This window comes from Saccopteryx bilineata, chromosome 2 (genome assembly GCF_036850765.1).
Source record: "Saccopteryx bilineata isolate mSacBil1 chromosome 2, mSacBil1_pri_phased_curated, whole genome shotgun sequence".
NCBI classification, from domain to species: domain Eukaryota; kingdom Metazoa; phylum Chordata; class Mammalia; order Chiroptera; family Emballonuridae; genus Saccopteryx; species Saccopteryx bilineata.
The window spans coordinates 347,709,958-347,734,981 of NC_089491.1; the positions used below are offsets into that span (position 1 = coordinate 347,709,958).

General features: G+C 50.2%; 3 protein-coding genes across 5 annotated transcripts; 2 read left to right on the top strand and 1 right to left on the bottom strand.

Moving 5' to 3' along the window:
* Positions 1-1,626: 1,626 nt before the first annotated feature.
* SMARCD2 (SWI/SNF related, matrix associated, actin dependent regulator of chromatin, subfamily d, member 2) lies at positions 1,627-12,200 on the top strand. Its single transcript, XM_066262619.1, has 13 exons — positions 1,627-2,178; positions 7,272-7,456; positions 7,646-7,688; positions 7,846-7,968; positions 8,773-8,928; positions 9,420-9,515; positions 9,652-9,753; positions 9,888-10,049; positions 10,208-10,305; positions 10,481-10,616; positions 10,803-10,925; positions 11,068-11,169; positions 11,246-12,200. The coding sequence occupies exons 1-13, from the start codon at positions 1,963-1,965 to the stop codon at positions 11,297-11,299; spliced, it is 1,596 nt and encodes a 531-aa protein (XP_066118716.1). The 5' UTR covers positions 1,627-1,962; the 3' UTR covers positions 11,300-12,200.
* A 55-nt stretch (positions 12,201-12,255) lies between these two features.
* Positions 12,256-16,667, bottom strand: PSMC5 (proteasome 26S subunit, ATPase 5). 2 transcript variants are annotated; one of them, XM_066262627.1, is made up of 13 exons: positions 16,535-16,667; positions 16,272-16,361; positions 15,620-15,691; positions 14,632-14,701; positions 14,215-14,312; positions 14,004-14,060; positions 13,695-13,925; positions 13,327-13,453; positions 13,034-13,224; positions 12,836-12,934; positions 12,646-12,756; positions 12,465-12,551; positions 12,256-12,361 (listed from the first exon to the last, which is right to left on the bottom strand). In XM_066262627.1, exons 2-13 carry the CDS (start codon positions 16,293-16,295, stop codon positions 12,308-12,310), a joined length of 1,221 nt encoding a protein of 406 aa, XP_066118724.1. In that variant the 5' UTR covers positions 16,296-16,361; positions 16,535-16,667; the 3' UTR covers positions 12,256-12,307. The 2 variants fall into 2 exon arrangements, with proteins under 2 accessions (XP_066118724.1, XP_066118723.1); XM_066262626.1 differs by lacking the exons at positions 16,272-16,361; positions 16,535-16,667 and adding an exon at positions 16,000-16,042.
* On the top strand, positions 16,604-25,008 carry FTSJ3 (FtsJ RNA 2'-O-methyltransferase 3). 2 transcript variants are annotated; one of them, XM_066262624.1, is made up of 21 exons: positions 16,604-16,743; positions 16,839-16,931; positions 17,090-17,195; positions 17,411-17,457; positions 17,579-17,658; positions 19,251-19,350; positions 19,434-19,628; positions 19,712-19,827; positions 19,943-20,047; positions 20,134-20,234; positions 20,413-20,493; positions 20,589-20,735; positions 20,874-21,009; positions 22,331-22,512; positions 22,617-22,743; positions 22,825-23,096; positions 23,479-23,564; positions 23,655-23,754; positions 23,862-24,045; positions 24,153-24,247; positions 24,329-25,008. In XM_066262624.1, exons 2-21 carry the CDS (start codon positions 16,865-16,867, stop codon positions 24,519-24,521), a joined length of 2,520 nt encoding a protein of 839 aa, XP_066118721.1. In that variant the 5' UTR covers positions 16,604-16,743; positions 16,839-16,864; the 3' UTR covers positions 24,522-25,008. The 2 variants fall into 2 exon arrangements, with proteins under 2 accessions (XP_066118721.1, XP_066118722.1); XM_066262625.1 differs by having other exon boundaries at positions 16,701-16,747.
* Positions 25,009-25,024: the final 16 nt, after the last annotated feature.

Genomic DNA, 25,024 nt, shown 5'->3' on the forward strand with positions numbered 1-25,024 from the left:
CTCTTAATTGTGTTGAGTGCAGAAAACTCCCACCATACATATCATCTTAACTTTATACCAAACAAAGGATAGAAGAAACTTGCCTCCAGTCTTTCCGGGGAACATGGGGGGTCTGTAAACAATCCAGCACCACAGCTTAACAGCCTTTTGCAACCTAATCAGGCAAGTGAGGTGGGGGGTTTAGCAGACTGTCAGTTTACAGCCAATTCCCCACACCTCTGTCCTTTAAAAATCTAAACTATAAAAACTCTGTTGGTTTTTTGATCCCCAACAGGCACATCTTTCTCTGAAATACCATAGGGCACACCTGGAAATCTTCTAGGGTGCACCAGTGCGCCCTGGTGCACACTTTGAGAACCACTGGCTTATGGTATTCTTTTCCATTCTTGCTTTCATTGGTAAAGGGTCTGTTTCTGTTCCTGTCTCCATTGGTAATGGGCTCCTTCTGCAGTCTTGCCTCCTGTCTTCGCTGGTAACTGGCTCCTGTTTGGTCAACCTAAAGGTTTAGTACATTTCATCAAATACTGACTGAGGAAGGGTTTGGGAGGGGGCAGTTTTGAGCCCCGAGGATACATTTTGTCCTAACAGGCAGGAACTGGGATGTTCGATCTCAGAGCAAAGCGAACTTATTAGAAATGCAGAATCTTGAGCTGTAAACCAGACCCCAGGCCTCCTGAGTTATAGTCTGTATTTTTGACAAGAGCCCCAGATGTTACTTACCTATGCTCATTAAAGTTTAAGAATCACTGGTCTGTATCATGGGGAGAAAAACCAAGACCACCAAGAGGGTAGGCTCCTGGGCACAACTGAAGCACTTGTTTTGAATACCCTGTGATACAGAACAGTGGTTTCTGAGAAGGTATTTATTTTTAAAAATTAGGTGCTATAAATCTTAGAAAAAGACCTTATTTAACTATAGGGAGTTTTCTTATTAACACAAAATTCCTTCACCTAGAAGGGAATGCAGCATAATTAAATGTCAAAATAACCTAGAGATGTTTTCTCTGAACATATGTACCCTGATTTATCAATGCCACCCCATTAAAATTAATTTTAAAAAAATTAAAAAAAAATTCCTTCGCCTAGAAACATTTCCTGTGGAGTAAAGTACTAGGTGTTCTTAAAATGAAGCAGAGCCACATTAAAAACATGCGATAAGAACTTGGCGCTTGGCCAGGTCAACCCTTAACACAGCTGGATCCGGTCTGGGGCAGCCAGTGTCCCTTAGCAGGTCTGAGCCGCAAAAGAGGACTTTTAAAGAAAGGCAAATTGGAGGCTGTTCTGACTCGGCGAGCGGCTCTAAGTTTGGTCTTTAATGCTGAAAATGTAGAAAGGAGACTCCGACAAAACTATTCCGAGAAGCATGACCGCCCCCTGGGAGCAGGGTACATCGGGGTGAGGGCAGAAACTGCTGAAGCCCTAGGTGACCTTCGACCTCTGACCCCACGCCTTGCCCCGCGTTTCCTCAAGCAGCTTCCGCCCCCGCCTCTCCGCGAAGGGCCTGCCCAAGAGATATGGGCAGGGCCCTAGGGTCGGCGGTTAGGAACCGTGCCTGTTCGGGGCGGGTCTCGCGAGGGGCGGGATTTGAGGAAGCACCCCACTATTGGGCTGCTGGGTGTAGGCGGGGCCTAGCGCAGGGCTGAGTTGGGCGGAGCAGGGAGTTAGTTGCCGCCTCTGGGTTAACTAGACTCCCAGGGGCCAAACCTTCAGAGGCCTGGGGCGGCAGGCAGGCCCTTAGCAGATCCCGGATCAAGGATTTCCCGGGCCGGACCGTAATCAGGATCGGCCCTGCCCCAAACCCGGTGAGGAACTAGCGAACTTGGATTAGGAAATCCCGGAACCCGGATCAACAAACCCCAGAACCCGGAATTTAGATCGGAAAGTCCCGGAGCACGGATCGCGGAGCGGACTCGGCGCGGAGCCCGGAGTCCGGACCACTGTATCGCCGGACGGGACGGAGTGATGTCGGGCCGTGGCGCGGGCGGGTTCCCGCTGCCCCCGCTGAGCCCCGGCGGCGGTGCTGTTGCCGCGGCCCTGGGAGCGCCGCCTCCACCAGCCGGACCCGGCATGCTGCCCGGACCGGCGCTCAGGGGCCCGGGGCCGGCTGGAGGCGTGGGAGGCCCCGGGGCCGCCGCCTTCCGTCCTATGGGCCCCGCGGGTCCCGCGGCGCAGTACCAGGTGAGGAGGACCGATGGGCAGGCGGCGCCGCAAGCACGCGGGCACCAGGGGATGGGGAGGGGGCGGTCTTGGGGCAATCTCCTGTACAGAAGGCACAGGAGTGTTGCGTGTGGAGCGCATGGGACAATGTGGAGGGAAAGGCAAGGGACCCTCGGAATGGTGGAGGACTTAGGGGACAGAGTAAGAAGGTGAAGGTTTTGAAGCAGTTGGGAGGGTCCGCGAGTTTCCTTAGAACAGGGATTCTGACAGAGAGGCAGGAGTTGTGGCGATCCCCAGTAAGTTATGGGCGAGTGGGCTGAGAAATAGTGTAGAGCCTAGGGTACGAGGGTCCTGGGATATGATCAGAAAGTTTCGGAAAACGGCCTTCACTGAGAAACCAGGGTTACCCTGCAAGTGGCCTTGGTTCCACTCCCAATCGGCTGTTTTTTCTAGTTGGGAACTGGCAGAGTTCTAGCGTGTCTGAGATGGCTCCCAGCTACTAATGACGAGGAAGAAGTGCCTGGCTTCCCACGGGCACAGGGGGCCTAGGATAGGACAAGGGGATTTCAGCCTGTGCAATAGAGAGTTGGCTCCAGAGTCCTTGCACGAGATGCCTCTGAGTTAGACCAGAGACAGTGGTGGCCAGGCCTGAAGAATGAGGACACAGCTGGGCCCATTCTGGGCAGACTCTCTTTTTGGCTTTCTGCCTTGTGTCGCAGTGTCCAGCAGTTGATTCGTTTGGAGAAGCAGAGAGGCTCCACTGAGTTCTGCTGCTCTGGGGCTGGAGGGGCCTGTGAGAGTTGCTTCAAAGAGTTCTGTCCTGGTCCCTTTGAGGAGAGCTTCTCAGGTTGCAGCTTCAAAGACCTTTGGGAGGCAGAGACTTCGTGACTGTGTGAGAAACTCTGCCTAGACTACTGGTGAGACTCATCAGTCTCCCAGTCCATTGTTTCTGGTGGTCCCAGAATGCTTGGAAATTGTGCCCGTCATTTTTCCAGTTATCTCTCCACTTGCATTTAGTCCTTAGGTTCTAACTATCATATCCCAACCCATGTGCCCAGCATTTGGCCCTGGCTTCTAGCAAGTCAGAAGGAAGGAAGCTGGGGCTGCCTGTATTCTCTCCTGTCTCCAGGTAGGGGTGCCAGGAATGGGTCCTCATAGGACAGGGTATGCATGTCTCCCCAGGAGCTGTGGACCTGCTCTGTCTAAAGAGATGCTTAACTGGAAACTGATTTTTCTCTTAGTACTCAGTCTGCTTTTCTCCTTCTAAAAAAAGGTGTTGTGGAGGGGGAGTCTGTGTATTAACAAAGACCTGGTCTGGACTCCAGCTGAGGTCTGTCTTTCTCTTCTTGCTCTCCCCTTTGGGGATTCATGGGTCCAAGGTGTTAGTGAAGGCTGCCTGCATGAGTCATTTCAGCCCAGGGGCCAGCTAGCTGAGACCTGACCTGAGACCTCTCTGTGGACCTTTGGCCTGAGAAGGACCAGGAATGATAGAAGCCTCTCAAGTTTTCTCAGCTTGGAGCTTATGGGAAATGTGCCTTGAAGAAAGCCCCTGAGAGGCTAGATGCCACAACAACTTGTAGAGAGTGGCTTTGGGCCAGTGGCAAGGCTGAGCAGGCTGGCTGGGTAGTCTGGGGCTACTGGGGTGGGAAAGGGGTGAGGAATGTGGGGAAGGCGCTAAGCTTCTGCTTCCCTAGGCTACCCATCCCACCAGCTTCTCATGGCCTCCTCCTCCTCTTGCAGGGAGAGGCAGTAGAGAGAGATGGCGAGAGGGAGGATCCAGTTCTCTCTGCTTGAGTTCAAGGAGGATCCTGTTTGGCCTCTTACCAAGTCCAGTGTGTGCTCAAGAATAATGGACTTGAGATCTGAGGAGCAAAGGGGTTCCTGTCTGTCAGGGCACATGAGGTGAATTGGAAGTGCAAGGATTTCAGGGCATTTCAGGGCCCAAGTAGAGCAATTAGGGGAGCCTATTTAAAGAGGAAGTGATAACCTACCTTCCTTCATGACCCACCGGTTGAGAACCGCTGCTCTAGACCAGGGGTAGTCAACCATTTTATACCTACCGCCCACTTTTGTATCTCTGTTAGTAGTAAAATTTTCTAACCGCCCACCGGTTCCACAGTAATGATGATTTATAAAATAGAGAAGTAACTTTACTTTATAAAATTTATAAAGCAGAGTTACAGCAGTTAAAGCATATAATAATAATTACCAAGTACTTTATGTCGGATTTTTGCTAAATTTGGCAGAATAAATCTTTATAAAACAACTTTCTATAGTTACATCTATCTTTTTATTTATACTTTGGTTGCTCCACTACCGCCCACCATGAAAGCAGTAGGAACCAGGTTGACTACTACTGCTCTAGACCAGGGGTCGGTAACCTTTTTGGCTGAGAGAGCCATGAACGCCACATATTTTAAAATATAATTCCGTTAAAAAATATATATATATATATATATATATATATATATATATATATATATATAATTCCATGAGAACCATACAACAACCCATGTACATTACGCATTATCCAATAAAAATTTGGTGTTGTCCCGGAGGACAGCTGTGATTGTCTCCAGCCTCCCGCAGCCATGAACATGAGCAGTAGGAAATGAATGGATTGTAATACATGAGAATGTTTTATATTTTAAATGTTATTATTATTTTTATTAAAGATTTGTCTGCTAGCCAGATGCAGCCATCAAAAGAGCCACATCTGTCTCGCGAGCTATAGGTTCCCGACCCCTGTTCTAGACAGTGGTTCCAGCTGTGGATCACAGTCAAGCTCACAGCTGAGGAACTTAAAACAACAAAAACCACAGATTGCTGAGTTCACTCCAGAGAGTTTAAATATTTTTTACTTGTGGAGGGCTTTGTTCTCTTCTAGTCTCTATGCCCAGCCGCCAGGATCACTAGGGCCACCAGCTTTGAGGCCCAGCTGAACATGCTTGCTGTCTGGAGGCCTGGAGGCTTGGAGACAGCAGCATCAGGCCGAGCCTCCTGCTCCTGGGTTGTGGAGATAGAGTCAATTTTAGGATGTGGGCTGGTGCTAGGCTGCAGGGTGAGGAGTTCACTGCACGCTTCTGGGTTTCAGGGCACTGAGCCAGGCCTACCTAACCCTGCTGCAGGTGGGGAGTTAGGGAGCCTGGGTTGCATTCTTTATCCTTTTTTTTTTTTAAACATTCGGGTGAATTTTTGGAAGAGGATGAGTTACTGTTGTTTCAAAGCCCAGGTGTGGAGCTTGGCAGGCAAGCTGGGACTTCATGAATTATTTATATAAGCGGCCTTTTCCTAAACCCCTTCCCCATCTTGAAGGAAGACAGGGTCCTGGTTGTGCTGGGGGTTTAGGGCCTGGGAAGTTTGGAGCAGATATCTGGGAGGGGCCTATTCCAGGCCCCCTTGCTGCCCTGTCTTGAGACTTCCGGTTATGCAAGCACCTGCCCAGAGGGGTGGTGCTACAGAGGTTTTGTGAACACCCTAGTGAGTAGCTCCATGGGGACTACAGGGCTCTAGCTCATACTCTGCAGGTTTCAGATCAAGCACTGGGTGGGAAGAACATCTAAGATGTCTGGGGGCTGGGCTTACAGCTGAGACCACACTGCCTTTTTTCTGAAATCTCTGGCCACGGCTCATTAAGGCAGAGCAACGGCTGTCTTGCCTTTCAGCAGTTCAGATGAATCTCTCCCTGATGAGGAGAGACTTAAGGCAGGACTTCTGAGGTCCCCGAGCACCCCACGTTTAACTTTCCATTCTCCCAGTGCTTCCTTCCCACTCTACTCTTCCTTTTCTCTTCCCCACGCTTTTGGCCTATGTTTCTCTCCATCTCTGCCTCTGGTCAGGAATCTGACCCTCTGTGATGAAAACATGGGTTTCATACTAGAAGAAGAGGTGAGGGAAGAATTCATCTTCATGTTGCTGGGGCAGGGGTCCTTTGATTTGCTGAGAGTCCCCACCCAGCCTGGCTTGGTTAGCTGGTTATGCCGGTTGCATAATCTGGGCCCTGGGGCCAACCCTGTGTGGCTGCCAGGGACAGTGTGTGTGAGGCAGAGCTGCCAAAAGGCCTTGCAGTCAGCAGCCATGGTGAAGGGGGGTGATGGACATGGAGGTTACTTCCAGATGGGCTCCACAAATGTTAGGGAGCTGGATCTCTTAGGGAAGTCCTTCTGCAGGCTTCTAGAGAAGCCATTTCTGTCACCCAGATTCCTCTGCTGACCCTGTGGCTCTGATCCATGTGTCCCAGGATAATCTTATCTCCATACTGCTTGGGACTGCGAGACCTGAGTTGAGCCAGGTGATGTGTGGACTACAGGAGTCCAGGTGTCAGCTGCTTTGTCTCCCATAAGCCACCAGGAGCTACAGCTTCCCTTAGGGATTTTCTGGTATAGGGGTTGGGGGCTGGGCAGTAGGGAGGTGAGAGAAGGTCCAATTCTTGGTTGTGAATAGGGGCCATCTGGTGACCAGATGGTCTCTGTGCTATGCCTGTGGCCGCCCCCACCAGTTGGGACATGCTCCAAGCCATCCTCTGCAGTTTACTTACCTGGGGTGCCGCCACCTGGTGGGCTTGACAGTCCCTTGGACTTCTTTCTCCCTTCAGTCACACCACCAGACTGGCAACAGGGGATGGATGTAAGGGCTCTACCCAGTCAGCCTGCTCATAGCACATACTATACCCCACTGCATGGCTATGACATCACCCCTGGCTTCCCGTGTTGTCCTTCTCCACCCTAGATGGTGGGACCATCTGAGGGCCTCAAGAGTGTTTATGTGGTCCCAAGGAGCAGGGGCATAGCTTGCTGGGGCTAGAAGGTAGCAGTGGGCCCTGAAAATCTCCCCCAGGCTTTCCCTCTGCAGGCAAGATTCTCCTTCCACTCCTGGGTTCTACAGGCCTCCTTTACTGGCACAGCTGCCAGAGCAGTTGGAGGGGGTGGAGCAGGTGTGGTTTACATTTCTGTTCTCAGGATCCTGCTCCCTTTGTTCCTGGCACTCCAGCCTGGCCTGTTTGGTGTGCTGCTCAGGACTGGACCTGGCCAAGGACAGGGATGGAGGGAATGGGCTATTGGTCTCATAGGGCCCTGCCACTGACCTATGCACCATCATTGGCTCACTTCCCCCAGCGGCCTGGCATGTCACCAGGGAGCCGGATGCCCATGGCTGGCTTGCAGGTGGGACCCCCTGCGGGCTCCCCATTTGGCACAGCTGCTCCACTTCGACCTGGCATGCCACCCACCATGATGGACCCATTCCGAAAACGCCTGCTTGTGCCCCAGGCCCAGCCCCCAATGCCCACCCAGCGCCGGGGGTAAGCCTGTCCTGTTTCTCCCACTTTACCTGGCACAGCTCATGTGCTAACAGGGTTTCTGTCCTAAGAGCTGTGAGGACTGAGGAGGACTCCTCGTTCTCTTGGGGGAGGTCCTGGAGACTGGAGGGATAGATGCGGGGGCGGTCCTTTGGACCATTGACCTCTTAAGTGGGTTTCTGTCCTCTTCAGGTTAAAGAGGAGGAAGATGGCAGATAAGGTTCTACCTCAACGAGTGAGTATGTTGGGAGTGGGCCTAGGAGGCCCATCCTATGGCTGGTTGGCTGGCTACGGGTGCAGTCAGCTCCCCCAACTCTGTTGGGGAAGGAAGGGAAGAAAGAGCCAGAGTGGCCGCTGAAATGAGCTGATGAATTCCTTCTCCCTTCCTTCAGATTCGGGAGCTTGTCCCAGAGTCTCAGGCGTACATGGATCTCTTGGCTTTTGAGCGGAAGCTGGACCAGACCATTGCTCGCAAGCGGATGGAGATCCAGGAGGCCATCAAAAAGCCTCTGACGGTGTGTGCAGCCCTGGCTCTGCCTGGACCTTTCCAAACTCTCTGCCTCTCCTTGGTCTGGGTTTCCAGGGGCCAAGTGAGGCTCTGTGATGTTAGAGTAGGCTTTTCCACACCGAAGATGCAGTCCTTTAGTGGAGCATTAACTGAGTTTAATGTGGTGGGACCAGCATGTTTTCGACGAAATATAAAATAGTAGAAACTATAATTCTTCACAGTAAAGTACGTACTACAGTAATAAAGGTATTATTTCATAACATTTTGTTTCAGATGTTTATATAGATGGGTATGGATCCTGGGTCATGATTTAAAATGTAAATCATGTTGATTGTGGTCAGAAGTTTGAAAGGCAAGACTAGAGGGTGGATGAGACTAATTCCTTCTTCTACATCACTAGAGCAGCTTTCTTTCCTTTTTTAAAAAATTACAGTCTAGAACAGTTTTCCTAGACTGTGGTAAAGGCTTTCTAGGAGACGAGAGTATTTTGGGGCCATGATGGGTGTTTTGAGTTTCATAAAGTATGAGCCAGAGGCTTCTGATTTGCCTAATAGCCCTATGTGTCCCTCAGTCTCACCTCTGATCCCACAATGTTGGAATATTGGTAGTGCTGCTGCTTCCCCATAAAACTGTGGGTTCATAAAGGCCAAGGCTGGATTTCCTACTTCCAATTCCCAGAGCCTAACAAGGTGCCTGACCCATAGTTGCCACTCAGCATTGATGTTGAATGAGTTCAGATGGGAAGATTGGGTAGCATTGTTTTCTAATGTGTTGATCCAGTTATAGCTGGTTGTCTTTTCTTTCTGTTTAGCAAAAACGAAAGCTGCGGATCTATATTTCCAACACATTTAGTCCCAGCAAGGCAGAAGGTGACAGTGCAGGAACTGCAGGGACCCCTGGGGGAACCCCAGCAGGGGACAAGGTGGCTTCTTGGGAACTCCGAGTGGAGGGAAAACTCCTGGATGATGTGAGTTTGGGAAGGTGGTGTCTGGAGAGGATGTGTGGGTTTAAAGACTGGGGACAGACACTTGGGCTCTTCTGGGAAAGTGCTGCCTGAGGAAGAGGGTAGTGTTCCTAGTCAAGCTTTGCACAGGGCCAGGCCAGTTCGAGGCTGGAGATTTGTATGGTTATTGCAACAGTTCTCCTGCAGGTGGCAGTGCAGTGTCTTAAGGAAGGGGTTCTCCCCCCCTTTTTTAATTGATTTTAATTTATTGTGTTTACATAGATTCTAGTGTCGCCTGAATGAAGGGGTTTCCTTTTTAATTCACAATCCTTTGTTGGCCATTGATGGGGTACATAGTCCTTTTCCTGCCTCCAGTCTGATTTTTCCTGGCTTCCTTCAGGACCTAAGAATCCTCAGTACCCTGAACTTTGAGGCTGAAATAATACTCCTTTTTGGGGGGCTTAGCATAGCTGAGCTTTGAGAGAAGAATTCATCTCACCCCTCTCCATTCCCAGCCTAGCAAACAGAAGAGGAAGTTCTCTTCATTCTTTAAGAGCCTCGTCATTGAGCTAGACAAGGAACTGTATGGGCCAGACAACCACCTGGTGGAGGTGAGAGTGGTGGACCTGGGGCATGGAGGCTAATGTGCCAGATACAGACATGGCCTTTGTCCCCTTCGAGGGCCAAGTGTGTATGTTCATGTCCACCCCCCTTGATGATGAGCTCTGCTCTCCTCCTCCCTGCCAGTGGCATCGGATGCCCACCACCCAGGAGACAGACGGCTTCCAGGTGAAACGGCCTGGAGACCTCAACGTGAAGTGCACCCTCTTGCTCATGTTGGACCATCAGGTGACAAATGTCCTGGGGCCATGTCTAGGGGGATAGGCAGGTTCTTATTGTAAACCCTCTCTCTCCCAGCCCTGTTCTTTCACTCTGATTTTTCACAAGAACCCCTCCTCTGACTCCCTTCTGCCCATCTTCAGCCTCCCCAGTACAAGCTGGACCCCCGACTGGCGAGGCTTCTGGGAGTACATACTCAGACGAGGGCTGCCATCATGCAGGCCCTGTGGCTTTACATCAAACACAACCAGTTGCAGGACGGGCATGAGCGCGAGTACATCAACTGCAACCGTTACTTCCGCCAGGTTAGCTGGATCACTGTCCCCCTCTGGTCTCGCAGCCCCCATCTTGCCTGCTGCTCCAGAACCCCACTGGGCAAGTTCTTGGCCACATTCTTCACAGGGACCCTGGGATGATCCACTTCTGCCTGTGTCCTGAAATGCACCTTTGGTACTCTCTCCAGATCTTCAGTTGTGGCCGACTTCGTTTCTCTGAGATTCCCATGAAACTGGCTGGGTTGCTGCAGCATCCAGACCCCATTGTCATAAACCACGTCATTAGGTAAAGGGGAAGAGGGTGATTGGAAGGCTCTTACCAGAGCACTTTACCTTTGGATTGAGCTAAAGGGGAAGGGAAGAGGTCTGGTTTCTTGCTCCCTGAGTGTGTAGGTGTGGCCCAGCTAGATGGGTGGATAACACTATGTCCTCACCCTTCCCCTCCTATGTGCTGCCTATAGCGTGGACCCTAACGACCAGAAGAAGACAGCCTGTTATGACATTGATGTGGAAGTAGACGACCCACTCAAGGCCCAGATGAGTAATTTTCTGGCCTCTACCACCAATCAGCAGGAGATTGCCTCCCTTGATGTGAAGGTGGGCCCTCTGCCTCCCCAACCTCCTCTGGAGCCCAGGGTGGGGGTGAGCAAGCGCTGTTGGGCATTCCCGTACATGTAGCACCTTGGGATGAGATTTCTGTCTAGGTCCTTTGGGGTTAGGCCTGGAAACAGAACCCTTAAGGATGGAGGCCAGTCTGATACATGTATGCACCCCTTCCTCCAGATCCATGAGACCATTGAGTCCATCAACCAGCTGAAGACCCAGAGGGATTTCATGCTCAGTTTTAGCACTGACCCCCAGGACTTCATCCAGGAATGGCTCCGTTCCCAGCGCCGAGACCTCAAGGTGTGGTCCTCTTTCCTGGGGCTGATCGATCACCACATTAAGCTCTGGGTGGTTTTACCTGCATTACTGTTCTTCTGGTTCCTGGGGCAGATTGGCTCAGGAGTGGGAATTATGCTACCACTTTGCTCCTGGCTCTTTGCAGATCATCACTGATGTGATTGGGAATCCTGAGGAGGAAAGACGAGCTGCTTTCTATCACCAGCCCTGGGCTCAGGAAGCAGTGGGGAGGCACATCTTTGCCAAGGTGAGACTCTGCCCTGTTGGTTCTCCTGTGGTTGTGAGTAACAGAGGCCTGAGCTGCTGGTCTCTCCCTTCTCCAGGTGCAGCAGCGAAGGCAGGAACTGGAACAGGTGCTGGGAATCCGCCTGACCTAACTGCTCAGGGATCCCTTCCTTTCTTCCCAGCCCTGGAACCATCATCCCCTCCTCAGCCTGGAAGGTGCCACCATCTGAGGCTGAAGACGCATAGGATGAGGAAGGGGGGGTGAGGGTTGTCTCCTGTCACCCTCTGCTTCCCAGCTTTAGATTCATAAATGTAGTGGTAGGATTCCTTGTTGCTTGGTTCCCAAAGCCTTATTACTTACTTTATGCATTGGCTTTAACTGGGTTCACAACATATGCCTCCGCCCCTTGCAGGCAGGCCGAGTAGGACTACTGGAGGCCTTGCTTTGACATTGTAACAGAGACATTGTTTCAGAACCAAAGGCCACTGGCTTTGCTTGTTTACAGACTCCCCCTTGGGGCAAGTGCCCTAGCTGGCTCTGGGGAGCTGGGCAAGGAAGAGGGTACAGCTCACTTCCTAGCCTTTCTAAACCAAAGTTCTTTGCCATTCCTACCAGCCCAACCTCGCTGCTGGTTTTTTCCTTTCCTTTGGGTATTTGCACTATTTGGGGAGCAGGTTCTTCAATGTGGGAGCCACTTTTTATGTACAGGGGTAATTTGGGTTTTTTCAGGGGGGCCCTATTTGGTGCCTCCTCCCTATTTTCTTTCCTCAATCTATGCAAGCGGCTCTGGCCGCCATCATCTCCTGGGATGCCAGAGGGCTGCCTCCCCAGCTCTCAGGCCCAGGGCTGCAAAGCCTCCTAGAAGCAGGGGAACTCTCAAGTTTTCTGGCATGGCCTGAGGTATGGGTGTGTGCGCTTAGTGGAGGGTAGGGGGAGGTGGGGAGAACTTACCACCATTTAGAACTTGGTAAGAAGGGTGAACCTAGGGCTTGAAAAGTGCCACTTCTGGCAGGTTTGGAAATTTCCAAATAAAACCTTGTTTATCAGTGGTACCCAGATCTGGTCATTGAACAGTGCGGCCACTCATTAACAGACTGAAGTCCTAAAGAGTTTGTCCTGAAGAGCTTTATTTGAGGAATCTACACAAGGAACATCTACTTCACTTCCATAGTTTCTTGATGGACATATTTTTCTCACTATCCTTCTGCATGACCTGCAGAGAGAAAACATTCAATTACAAAGTGGGTGAACACAGGCCCTATCCCCACTGCTCTCGAGCTACCATCAGCAAAGGCAGAAAAGATGGAGACCTGTACCTTGGCTACTGCCATCTCAAAGTCCTCCTGGGTGACATGGACTCGCCGTTCCCGCAGGGCATACATGCCAGCTTCAGTGCACACACCCTGAGCAGGGAAAGGAAGACAGGCTGTTGCTGTGCCTTTGAACCCAGAGCTTCCTGCCTCAGCCCCCTGCCTTTTCCTTGGGCATTCCAATTACCTTCACTTCAGCCCCTGATGCTCCTGGCATGAGCTCAGCAATTTTTCTCAGGTTGATTCCCCGGGTCAGGTTCATTTTTCGAGAATGGATCTTCAGAATGTCCAGCCGAGCCTAGAGATGAGAAAAAAAGCCTGAGCCCCACTGCCTACACCCACAGCCAGAGCCACACCCAGCACTGCCCATCACAAACCTCCTCATTAGGGGGCGGGAATTCAATTTTTCTGTCAATGCGCCCTGGTCGAAGCAAAGCTGAGTCCAGGATATCAATCCTATTAGTAGCCATGATAACCTGAGTGGAAAAGAGGCGTAGCATCAGCTAAGCCCCTCCTCAGGCTACACCTCACCCAGTGCCTTCCCTGGGCTCATCTCCCTGCCAACACCACCTTACCTTGATATTCTTGGTAGCCTCGAAGCCATCCAGCTGGTTAAGCAGCTCCAGCATGGTGCGTTGCACTTCACTGTCCCCTCCAGAACCCCCCTCCAGCCGTGAGGAGCCAATGGAGTCGATCTCATCCATGAAGATGATAGACGGAGCATGCTCTCGTGCCATGACAAACAGTTCCCGCACCATTCTTGCCCCTGTGGCAAGGCCAAGCTGGCATTAAGGAGTTGATGAGCTCCCTACCCTCACCTCCACCCCCTTCATTTCCACTTGGTTTTCATGTTTCTAGCCACAGTTACCTTCCCCAATGAATTTCTGTACCAGTTCAGAGCCAGAGACACGAATAAAGGTACAGTCTGTGTGATGAGCCACAGCCCGGGCCAACAGTGTCTTCCCAGTGCCTGGGGGTCCGTACAGCAGCACTCCCTAGAAACAAAGAGCCCCACGACTCATTCAATGAACACTTACTGAGTGCTTGCTCTGTGCTAGATCTCATGCTAGATGCTTAGGAATATGAAAGAAATTGTCAAGGTCCCTTATGGAACTCATATCCAAACTACCTCAGTGTCCTGGTAGTACCTCCCCCAGGATGCCTGCACTTAGTCTGGCTTGGGACAGGAGGTTTAGATGAACAACATGGCCTTCCCACAGAAGCCCTGCTTCTCACCTTAGGCTGTGCAATGCCTAGTGCTTCAAAGAGCTCAGGATGCTTAACAGGCAGCTCAATGACTTCTTTGATCTCCTTGATTTGCTTGTCCAATCCACCAATCATCTCGTAAGTTGAATCTGGAACCTTCTCCACCATCATCAGTGACACCAGCGGGTCTACCTTGTTGGGCAAGATCTTGTGCAGAGTGTAGCTGTCATTTCGTAGAGCCACCCGGCAGTTGGGTGTCACCTACATAAGAGGAGAGACTTTTAGGAACCTGTGTGGTGAGAACTGACCCCAACCTCCCACCTCACCTGCTGTACTCACATCATTGATGTCGATATTCTTGTCCACATCTACAACAAATTTGCCCTCAGGATGTACCTAAAGAAACAGGGCTCATGACCTTTACTGAAAGCCATCAAAACACCAACCTCACCCAGGAAGACCAATAAGTCCTAGAATAATGTGACAGTGAATGCTACACACCGAGGTATGGGAATGCAGCAGATGGTCCCTGGGGTCATGTTGCCTTTACCTTAACCAACACTTTCTTCTTATCCATGGCCCGGACTACTTCCCCTACATAGGAGCCCTGTTCCTGCAGCAGCTGTAGCTCCTCCCGCAATAGGCGAACTGGATAGGAAACAGACAGAGTGGTCATCCAGCTTCTTTGGTGACCTCTCCCCCACAACTCAATTCAGTATCTTTGAACTAAACACCATTTTGAAGTTTTGAAGGGAAAGCCACAAAAAGGAAGTAAAAATTTATGTCTTTAAGGGGTTACGATGGGCCTTAGGAGATAGATGCATGTGAACAACTATACACCAGTGCAAAGCATCACCTTGGACTGGGAGAAAGCAAAAGCACCAATGTGAAGACTCAACTGAGGGAGCTCTAAACAGACCTCAGATTAACTGCCCGCATGCAGCCTTCCCTTCTCTCCCTGCCCCACCTTTTGCATTAAGCTCATTCCTCTGTGCCTGCAGCCTCCGGAGATTTTGGCTCTTATCATTCACGATCAGCTGTAAAAGACAAGAAATTTCAAAGAGCAGAAACAGGAGGTTAAGATCTTGGCCAAGACCCTTAGGCTGGTATGAACTGCATGAGTGAAGAACATGGGCAACTTTAGATTCTCTACTACGATCCTAATGACCCTGGCCTGTCCTCCAACAGCCCCTCTGGAGCTTACTTGTCTAACACTTGTCCAGGAAAAACAAACCTGAATGAAGAAAAATTACAGCTGGCTCACAGAGTCAATTTCTTTCAAGGCAGCATATCAACATGCTACAGTAAAAAGATCTGAGTCAGAAACCTAAGGTTCTAGCCCTCCTGCTGCCAATTAACAGCTAAATATAGGTAAGGGTAGCCATGTAAAAGGTCTAGTTCTATTACAAACCACAAGTGAGTATAGTATCACCTACACCTGCCTCTTTTCAAGACTGCTATGAGGAACAAATGAAATCACTCATAAATACATTTCAAAAATTACAAACCATACACAATACCTGCAAATGTACCTGGAATTCAGAAATTTTCTCTATGACTTTCTGCCATCCAATTTATATTAGTTATTTTCCTTATTTCTATGGTCCCTGCTCCCTCTTTAGGCTACAGCACTGGGATGCCCAATTTCTTTTCATTCAGTTTCAGGAATCAGCCTTGTCCAGGCTCAATTCTGTCCTCCCTTGTACTCTCACTATACCCCAACCCGTCTAATAAACCTTATCTTCTGGGCCTGCGTCGTCCCTTTTATATAAAACCCTCTGAATTCAGCTTCTTCCAAAAGGAATAGCCTTTTCTGTTTGACTGTTGAAGATGTGCAAAATATTACTGCTTCCACTGCACCCCCAATGGAATTTTATGGATTTGTAGAACTCTGCTCCACCAATCCATCCTTCTGCTAGCTAGCTCACTCTGGGACCTCTGGAGTCCGTCCTCACCTGGAGTTCTTCAATCTTGGACAGATAATATTGGCGGAGTCCACTGCCTGCCTTCCCCTCTTCCAGCTCCATCTGAAGACAGAGTGTAATTATTAAAACGCTAAACATCCAAAGGAAAAAAGCACCTCAAGCTTAGATTTTGCAGGTTTAAGATTTGGGTTCTAATCCCTTACCTGCACTTCTTCAGAACCCTCTAGTTCCCCATGACTAAACTAAATGGAGAATGAGAATGTCGCCTATCTCATAAGACTTTCAGAAGGAGCAAGAGATGACATGCACCAGAGCGCTTTGTACCGAGTCAGGTGCTATACAAACTCGGGGTGTTATTACCACAAGCGGAGCCGATAGGAAGGATGGGTTTCCTGTCTCCTGCTACTTGCCCTGCGACTTGCGGACCGGCCGGTTCCCGCGCCCATCGCTCCCCTCACTCCTCTTCCATAGTGTCCTTCTCTGCCGGCCCGGCCCTGCCCTGACCCACCGGGGGCGGCGCTGACACAGCAGATCCGGTCCCAGGCAGGGCTACACTGACTTGGTCCCCCCACCCCGACCCACCATATCCTCTAAACCCGGCCTGCAGCCCACCTCGGATCACGCATCCAGCCCAGCTCCGCATCCAGCCCCGGCCCCCACCCAGCAGCCGCCACCTCCAAACCTGCTCTGGTCCGTCAACCGCCATCTTCCCTCTATCGCAGAGACCGCCGGCATCCGAGCCGCCTCGGCGCGCAGGCGCAGAAAGCAGGGACTAGCAACCAGAAGACCGGGACAGAGAAGAGTTCCGGGTCAACGGGCGGGGTGTGCGTAGAGACGATAACAAATAACAGGGATCATGACAGGAGGGGGGAAAGCGAGATGAGAGGCTTTGGAAGGGAGGGACGAGGGCACAGGACTTCTAAACGTTCCCTTCTAGAAACTCACTTTTAGCTCGAGTTCCTTTCTCTTTGTCCAGCTTACAAATTACAAAACCTGGCGATGGTATAAAGAAGATTTTTGAGTGGCCACGCTCCTAATGACGGAAAACTGGGAGCCGGTGACGAAAGTGACGCAAACGATGCAAGCGGAAGCGGAAGTGCTTTTGCTGCCTCCATGTGACACTCAAAGAGTGGTGACCACGGCGCTGGCTCGTTGTGGGTATTGTGGTCCAAGGCTTTAATGTGATTGTTACGGAAAGCGGAATCTAGTGCTCCGGGAAGAGACGTTCCAATTTCTCCTTTCTTCCTAGATTGACTGACACTCCCCCGTTTCACCATGGGCAAGAAAGGCAAACTCGGGAAGAGCCGACGGGACAAGTTCTATCACTTGGCGAAAGAGACCGGTGAGTCAGGGTTCGCGTCTCCGGTGGGCTGAACCAGTGACTTTGTCGGGTTCGCCCCCTTTCCGAAAACTTTTCGCAGATGTAGTGGATTGTGAGGCCGCAGAAATCCCTCTGGGAAAGCACTTTATGGACTTCATTATTTTGTCTACGCCCCCCAGGTTATCGTTCCCGCTCTGCTTTCAAGCTGATTCAGCTGAATCGCCGCTTTCAATTCCTGCAGAAAGCCCGAGCCTTGCTGGACCTATGTGCTGCGCCAGGGGGCTGGTGCGTATCAACCGGTACCTGTCGCTCTGACGGCTTTCGGGGTTCCATTGGTCTGCGATGACTGAGAGTTGCTTTGGGGGAAAGAGAAATACAGTAATACCACCCTCAGTGTCTCTACTCCCTGGAGCATTCACTGCAGAGAATAGGTTTGGAACATGTACTTAGGACATGCTCTGGTAGTCCCAGGTATTTTAATCTTGATTTTTCTGTTACAGGCTGCAGGTGGCTGCCAAGTTTATGCCTGTATCAAGTCTTATTGTGGGTGAGTGACAGGTGATTCTCCCAGGTGTTTTAGGGGTGTGAGTAGGAGCGTCTGTGTTTTACATTTCCTTTCTCCATACTTGAGGCAACCCTTTAGAATATTCTGACCTGACTTTTTACAGGGGTGGACCTGGTTCCAATCAAGCCTCTTCCCAATGTGGTGACACTCCAAGAGGACATCACAACTGAACGCTGTCGGCAGGTGATAAGAATCTCTCTTCCTGTTACCTTTATACACAAATATCCACTTCCATGTATCTTCCCACCCTAATCTTTTCTTTCTTTGCTTTTTTTTTTTTTATTATTCAGTGAGATAGGGGAGGCAGAGACAGAGTCCTCCATGTGCCCCAACCGGGATCCACCCAGCAAGTCCACTGGGCGGGATGCTCTGCCCATCTGGGGCAGTGCTCTATTCATTGCTCAGCAACCAAGCTCTTCTTAGCGCCTGAAGTGGAAGCCATGGAGCCATCCTCAGTGCTTGGGGTCAACTCGCCCCAATTGAGCCATGGCTACAGGAGGGGAAGAGAGAGAAAGAATAAAGAGGGGAGCGGGTGGAGAAGCAGATGGGCGCTTCTCCTGTGTGCCCTGACCAGGAATTGAACCCACGACATCCACATGCCAGGCCAACACTTTACCACTGAGCTAACTGGCCAGGGCCCCCCACCTAATCTTAATCTTCTGAAAGCAAGGTTTTTTCTTGTTTACCAAGCATTGAGCTGTGCTTGCGTGATGTCTATAGGACCAGGAAGTACCCCATGTCCATTCCAGCTTTTTTTTTTTTTTGCACTCTTTTTATTTTTTACAGAGATCGAGAGTGAGTCAGAGAGAGGGATAGACAGGGACAGACAGACAGGAACGGAAAGAGATGAGAAGCATCAATCACTAGTTTTTCATTGCGCATTGCAACACCTTAGTTGTTCATTGATTGCCCTCTCATATGTGCCCTGACCGCAGGCCTTTAGCAGACTGAGTATAAACCCTTGCTGGAGCCAGCGACCTTGGGTTCAAGCTGGTGGGCTTTTGCTCAAACCAGATGAGCCCGCGCTCAAGCTGGTGACCCCAGGGTCTCGAACCTGGGTCCTCTGCATCCCAGTCTGACGCTCCATTCATTGCGCCACCGCCTGGTCAGGCCACTCCAGCTTTTATTTAGTCAGAAATGAGGCATTTGGAATTGTAGGAAGTGCAGGGATTTCAGTGAAGTCTTTTCCAGTGGGCTTATCAGTAAACTGTAAGCTCATGAATACAGATTTTTGTTTGCTTATCATTGTATTCCCTGTGGTAGGCATATTATTTGGCCCTTGATGGGCACTCAACAAATGACTAGGTGGACAAATGGTTGAATCAGGGACTTCATCTGTAGCCATTCTTCTGTTTCTGCTACAAAAATCCTTTTCCTGGCCCTGGCCGGTTGGCTCAGTGGTAGAGCGTTGGCCTGGCATGCAGGAGTCCCGGGTTCAATTTCCGGCCAGGGCACACAGAAGCGCCCATCTGCTTCTCCACCCCTCCCCCTCTCCTTCCTCTCTGTCTCTCTCTTCCCCTCCTGCAGCCAAGGCTCCATTGGAGCAAAGTTGGCCCAGGCACTGAGGATGGCTCTGTGGCCTCTGCCTCAGGTGCTAGAATGGCTCTGGTTGCAACAGAGCAACGCCCCAGATGGGCAGAGCATCGCCCCCTGGTGGGCATGCTGGGTGGATCCCGGTCGGGCGCATGCAGGAGTCTGTCTGACTGCCTCCCCGTTTCCAACTTCAGAAAAATAAAAAATAAAAAAAAATTAAAAATCCTTTTCCTTTTTTGTAGGCCTTGAGGAAGGAGCTCAAGACCTGGAAAGTTGATGTTGTACTCAATGATGGGGCCCCCAATGTTGGGGCTAGCTGGGTCCATGATGCTTACTCACAAGGTGCCAGGGGCATGAAGATGAGGGTGGAGATGGGCATGCCCTGTCAGGCTGCATTGGTCCTCAACTAACTCTCTCTCACACAGCCAATTTGACATTGATGGCTCTGCGTTTGGCTTGTGATTTTCTGGCTCGTGGTGGCTGCTTCATCACGAAGGTTTTCCGTTCCCGTGACTATCAGCCCCTGCTGTGGATCTTCCAGCAGCTGTTCCGCCATGTCCAGGCCACCAAGCCTCAAGCCTCTCGCCATGAATCTGCAGAAATCTTTGTAGTCTGCCAGGGTGGGTGGGCATCACTTTCCTCTTTCTTTTGATTCATCTCTCAACTACCAAGGCATGCTTTCTTATATATCCTATCATCTTAGGGTTCCTGGCTCCTGTCAAGGTTGATAATAAATTTTTTGACCCCAAGTTTGCCTTCAAAGAGGTTGAAGTTCAGGCCAAGACTGTTACTGAGTTGGTGACTAAGAAGAAACCAAAGGTGTGTTTGAGCAATGTGGCTACCGTCAGTTCCTGGAACTGAAGAAACTGGGCCTGGTGGGTCCTACAGACACCCCAGAAGGGACTGCTTAACCTTTTTCATTTCCCTCCCTAAGGCTGAAGGGTATGCTGAGGGCGACCTCACTCTCTATCATCGTACCTCCGTCACTGACTTCCTCCGAGCTGCCAACCCTGTTGACTTCCTCTCCAAAGCCAGTGAAGTGAGTTCCCAGACTTGAGGGGTTGGAAGGGAACCCCAGAAACATGGCCTGAAAATTTCCCAACTCCCCTCCCTCGTGCCAAACAGATTTCACTAGATGATGAAGAGTTGGCACAGCATCCAGCTACCACTGAGGACATAAAGGTGTGCTGTCAGGATATCAAAGTGCTGGGGCGCAAGGAGCTCAGGTATGCGGTGAGGCCTCAAAGGCAGGGAAAGGCCTTTGGAGGCCATGATGTTGATCCCTGGGAACAGGATGTTGCTATGCTAGAGGTTTGGGGTGGGGATCTGAGCCCTAGAACTCAAATGTGTAGGCCTAAGACAGAGGAGGGAATGGTAAGATCAGTAGTCCTATTTCTGGGACAGGTCCCTACTGAACTGGAGGACGAAGCTTCGGCGGTATGTGGCCAAGAAGCTGAAAGAACAAGCAAAGGCACTGGACATCACGTGAGGAGGGAACTAAAGCAGGATGGGTGGTGACTGACTGGGTGTTGGGCCAAAGTGCCTAGGAGATGACCAAAGTCCTTGGACTATTCTGTCAGCCTCAGCTCGGGAGAGGAAGAGGAAGGTGATGAAGAAGAGTCAGCAGCTGGGACTGTTAGGCAGCTCTCTGCGGAGGAGGAAGAGGAAGAACAGCTGAATCGGACCCTGGCAGAGATGAAGGCCCAGGAGGTGGCAGAATTAAAGAGGTGAGGGGAGCAGGGGAGAAGCTTGGAGCACCTGCCTCAAGAGTTCGTTAGTGTGTGGGGATGGTGGAAGAGAATGAAGGAATAGTTGGGGAATCTTCAGAGCTGGGCAGGTATATAATTTCTCAACCTGCCCCACAGAAAGAAAAAGAAGCTGCTGCGTGAGCAGAGAAAGCAGCGGGAGCGTGTGGAGCTGAAGATGGACCTTCCTGGGGTTTCCATTGCAGATGAGGGGGAGACCGGCATGTTCTCCCTGCGCACTATCCGGGGTCACCAGGTGAGGCAGTCAGCACCGATTGAGGAGATGGGGATCTGTTTGGGTCTGTTTTGGAATGAGGGGCAGGGAATGTCTTTATTTTTAAGTGTGCTATGTAGTCATTGCTCATGGTTGCTGTGTCCACCCATAAATTCATTGCTCAATGAAGGGAGATTGGGAAAAAAAACAAGAGCCTCATGTCTCAAAAGCCAAGAAGCAACATAAATCTAGTGATGAAATTAGGAAGACTTGTGAGTGATGAACAGAGATTTATTCATTTTAGAGAGGAGGGGGGGAGGAGCAAGAAGCATCAACTCCCGTATGTGCCTTGACCAGACAAGTGCAGTGTTTCAAACCAGCGACCTCAGTGTTCCAGATCGACACTTTTATCCACTGTGCCACCACAGGTCAGGCCTGAATACAGATGTTTTTAAAGAACTGTAAGAATATGTGTGTATGTATATACATAACACACGAGTAGAAAAACTGAGAGGCACTCTTTGCAAAAAGCCAGGTTCTAGTAGATGCAGCCAGGGTGGGTTACCAGTATGAGTGATGGAGGGTTTCCCTCACGGGAACGTTTTTAAAGAAAAACCAGTGTTTTAGAACATTTTAAGATGTGATGTGCCTGACCAGGCAGTGGCACAGTGGATAGAGCGTTGGCCTGGGACACAGAGGACCCAGGTTCAAAACTCGAAGTTGCTGGCTTGAGTGTGGGATCATAGACATGACCCAAAGGTTACTGGCTTGACTGCACCTCCCCCCCCCCCAGCAAAGCACACATGAGAAAGCAATCAATGAACAGCTAAAACTAAGGTGCTGCAATGAAGATTTGATGCTTCTCATCTTTATCCTTTCCTGTCTTTCTCTTCCTTTAGCTTTAAAAAAAAAGGCCTAACCTGTGGTAGCACAGTGGATAAAGTGTTGACCTAGAACGCTGAAGTTGCCAGTTTGAAAACCCAGACTTGCTTGGGCAAGGCACATATGGGAGTTGATGCTTCCTGCTCTTCCCTGCCCCCGTCCCCCCCCCCCCCGCCACTCTGAAATGAATAAAACATAATTGAAAAAGAGACTTTAAAAAAAAGGTGATGCTATATAGGCTGTGGGTACTTTTCCATAAATCTGTATCTGCTACCATTGAAGATGAAGAGACAGCTGTGTGGGTCAGATGAGTGATCTTGCCTAGAATGGGGCAAGATACTTCTCATTTCTAAAAGGAGATAATGTATTTGCCACAGCCTATTTCCTAATGTTGGCTGAGAATAAACTTTAAAATAATGGACACACAAAAAAGCAGTATGTTCCTTTTAAATGCCCTTAATCTTTTTCTGTCAAACTTTAGCTGTTAGAGGAGGTAACGCAAGGGGATATGAGTGCTGCAGACATGATTCTGTCTGATCTGCCAAGAGATGACATCTATGTGTCAGATGATGAGGATGACGACGATGCATCTCTGAATAGTGACCCAGATTCAGAGGAGCTGGCAGGAGTAGGCGGATCTCACAGTCTGAAGGACCAAAAGCGGTAATGTGGAGGCTGGGGTGCATAGGAAGTGTTGCCAGAGAGATTTGGGGGGAGAGGGGTTCTCCAGGGCACTGACCCTCTGCCCACTTTCCTTGGGTCTATAGTTTACGATTTGCTGAAGCAGAAGATGATAAAAAGGAGGAGGAGGATGAAAAAGAGAATCCACTGCTGGTGCCCCTGGAGGAAAAGGCAGTCCTGCAGGAAGAACAAGCCAACCTGTGGTTCTCAAAGGTAAGAGGAGCCTGGGGGCCAAGACACACAGGGAATTGGCATTCCCTGGAGAAGGCTGGCTAAAGACATCCCCTATCACAGGATGGCTTCAGTGGGATTCAGGATGATGCTGATGAGGATCTGGAGATCAGTCAGGCCCAGCTGTTGTATGAAAGCCGTCGGAAGGGGCAGTCACAGCCGCCACCACTACCACCTTCCAGTTTGAAGACTGAAAGGAAACCTCCCCTGTGCCAAGATGAGGCCCTTAAAAAGGCAGACACTCCATCAGGGACAGAGACTGCCACTGGTCCCAGAAGGGGAGAGAGAGATGACAGTTCAAACAGTGATAGCAGCAGCAGTGAGGATGAAGAGAGGTGAGTGCTTGTAGCTGACCAGAGAATAGATGGAAGAGGAAGCAGTGGTTTAACCATTTCTCCAAGTTGAGGTTTTTTAACATTGGTTGACTGGCTGTAAATCACAAGCTTTATGAGCCGTGGACAGATAGTTCAATAGGTTAGCATGTTGTCTTGAGATGCCAAGGCTGCAGGTTTGATCCCCGGTCAGGGCACATACAATATCTTTGAAAAACAAAACAAAACCGGTAATTCTGATTTAAGTGGTCTGCAGTATATAGCCCATGGCAGGATTTCTAAAGGTTATTCAAACTGTGTTAAATAGGAAATAGGGTTGAGGGGAGGCAGTAGTGTGTCTGAATGGTGTGGGGAATGGCACACATGGTCCTCCTTGCTTCTACAGTTGGGAGCCACGCCATGGTAAGAAGCGAAGCCATGGGCCCAAGTCAGATGATGATGGGTTTGAGATAGTGCCTATTGAGGACCCAGGTGAGAGAGGGTCTGCACCCTGGGGAATGGGAGGAGATAATGGAAATTTTCATGGTGGGAACTGAGCTTGTATTTTTCTCCCTTCCTTAGTGAAACGTAGGATATTGGACCCTGAAGGCCTTGCTTTAGGTGCTATTATTGCTTCTTCAAAAAAGGCCAAGAGAGACCTCATAGATAACTCTTTCAGCCGGTAAGGGGACTAGAAAATCATGAGATGTGGCCCAGGGTGGGGTGGGTAAGTGGTTTCTTTTCTAGAGAGCCTGGAATGGTCATTAGGGTTGAGTCCTCTCCACCTAGGTATACATTTAATGAGGATGAGGGGGAGCTTCCAGAATGGTTTGTACAGGAGGAAAAGCAGCACAGGATACGGCAATTGCCTATTGATAAGAAGGAGGTGGAGCATTACCGGAAACGCTGGAGGGAAATCAATGCACGTCCCATCAAGAAAGTGGCTGAGGCTAAAGCCAGAAAGAAACGAAGGGTAAGTAGTAGGGTTTCCTGAGATGAGGGGTGGGTGGGTGGGTCAGGCACGGGGGGGGGTGGGGGGGGGGGGGGGGGGGTGTCAGCCTGACTGAGGGCCTCACACAGATGCTGAAGAAGCTGGAGCAAATCAAGAAGAAGGCGGAAGTTGTGGTGAACACAGTGGACACCTCAGAAAGAGAGAAAGTGGCACAGCTTCGAAGGTGATGGGGGGAGGTCACCCATAAAAGTACAGGGTGTTAAAAAGTGGCATCAAGCCTCTAACCTGTTTCTTCTATTTACAGTCTATATAAGAAGGCTGGGCTTGGCAAGGAGAAACGCCAAGTCACTTATGTTGTAGCCAAAAAAGGTGTGGGCCGCAAAGTGCGCCGGCCAGCTGGAGTCAGAGGTCACTTCAAGGTGGTGGACTCAAGGATGAAGAAGGACCAAAGAGCACAACAGCGGAAGGAACAGAAGAAGAAAAACAGGCGGAAGTGAACAGAGCCACCAGAGCCTCTGAGATGGCAGTGTGGACAAGAGGAACAATTCAGTGCATTTACTCCAGCCTCCTTGATACCAACCTTACCTTTGTTTGCATAGCAGTCATTGGAAACTCTCCCGGTGGTCCTGAACATCCTCTGCCTAAAGCAAGGTCTCCTGTTAAAGCACAGCTGAAATGTCCTGCTGGTGCTGTAACAGACCCCACAACCCTTCCAAGAAGAATGTGGGGTACTGGATGAATAATACCTTTTTTAAATCATAAGGGGAAGTTGAGTGTCAGGGTAGCCTTCATTCTAGTCTATTATTCCTGGGCAAGTGGGACTCTCAAGTCTTCTCCCATCCTCATCAATACTCTTTTCCATTAATAGAGGAGCATAGAAACCACAGGGGGCCATCGGGATACTGAAGTCACAGTACCAGGATAGCATGGCTACTAATCTTTGTGTGTGAGTTGTCCATTTGAATAAAAAAAACCATGATTATAGATGTCTTTTCTGGCA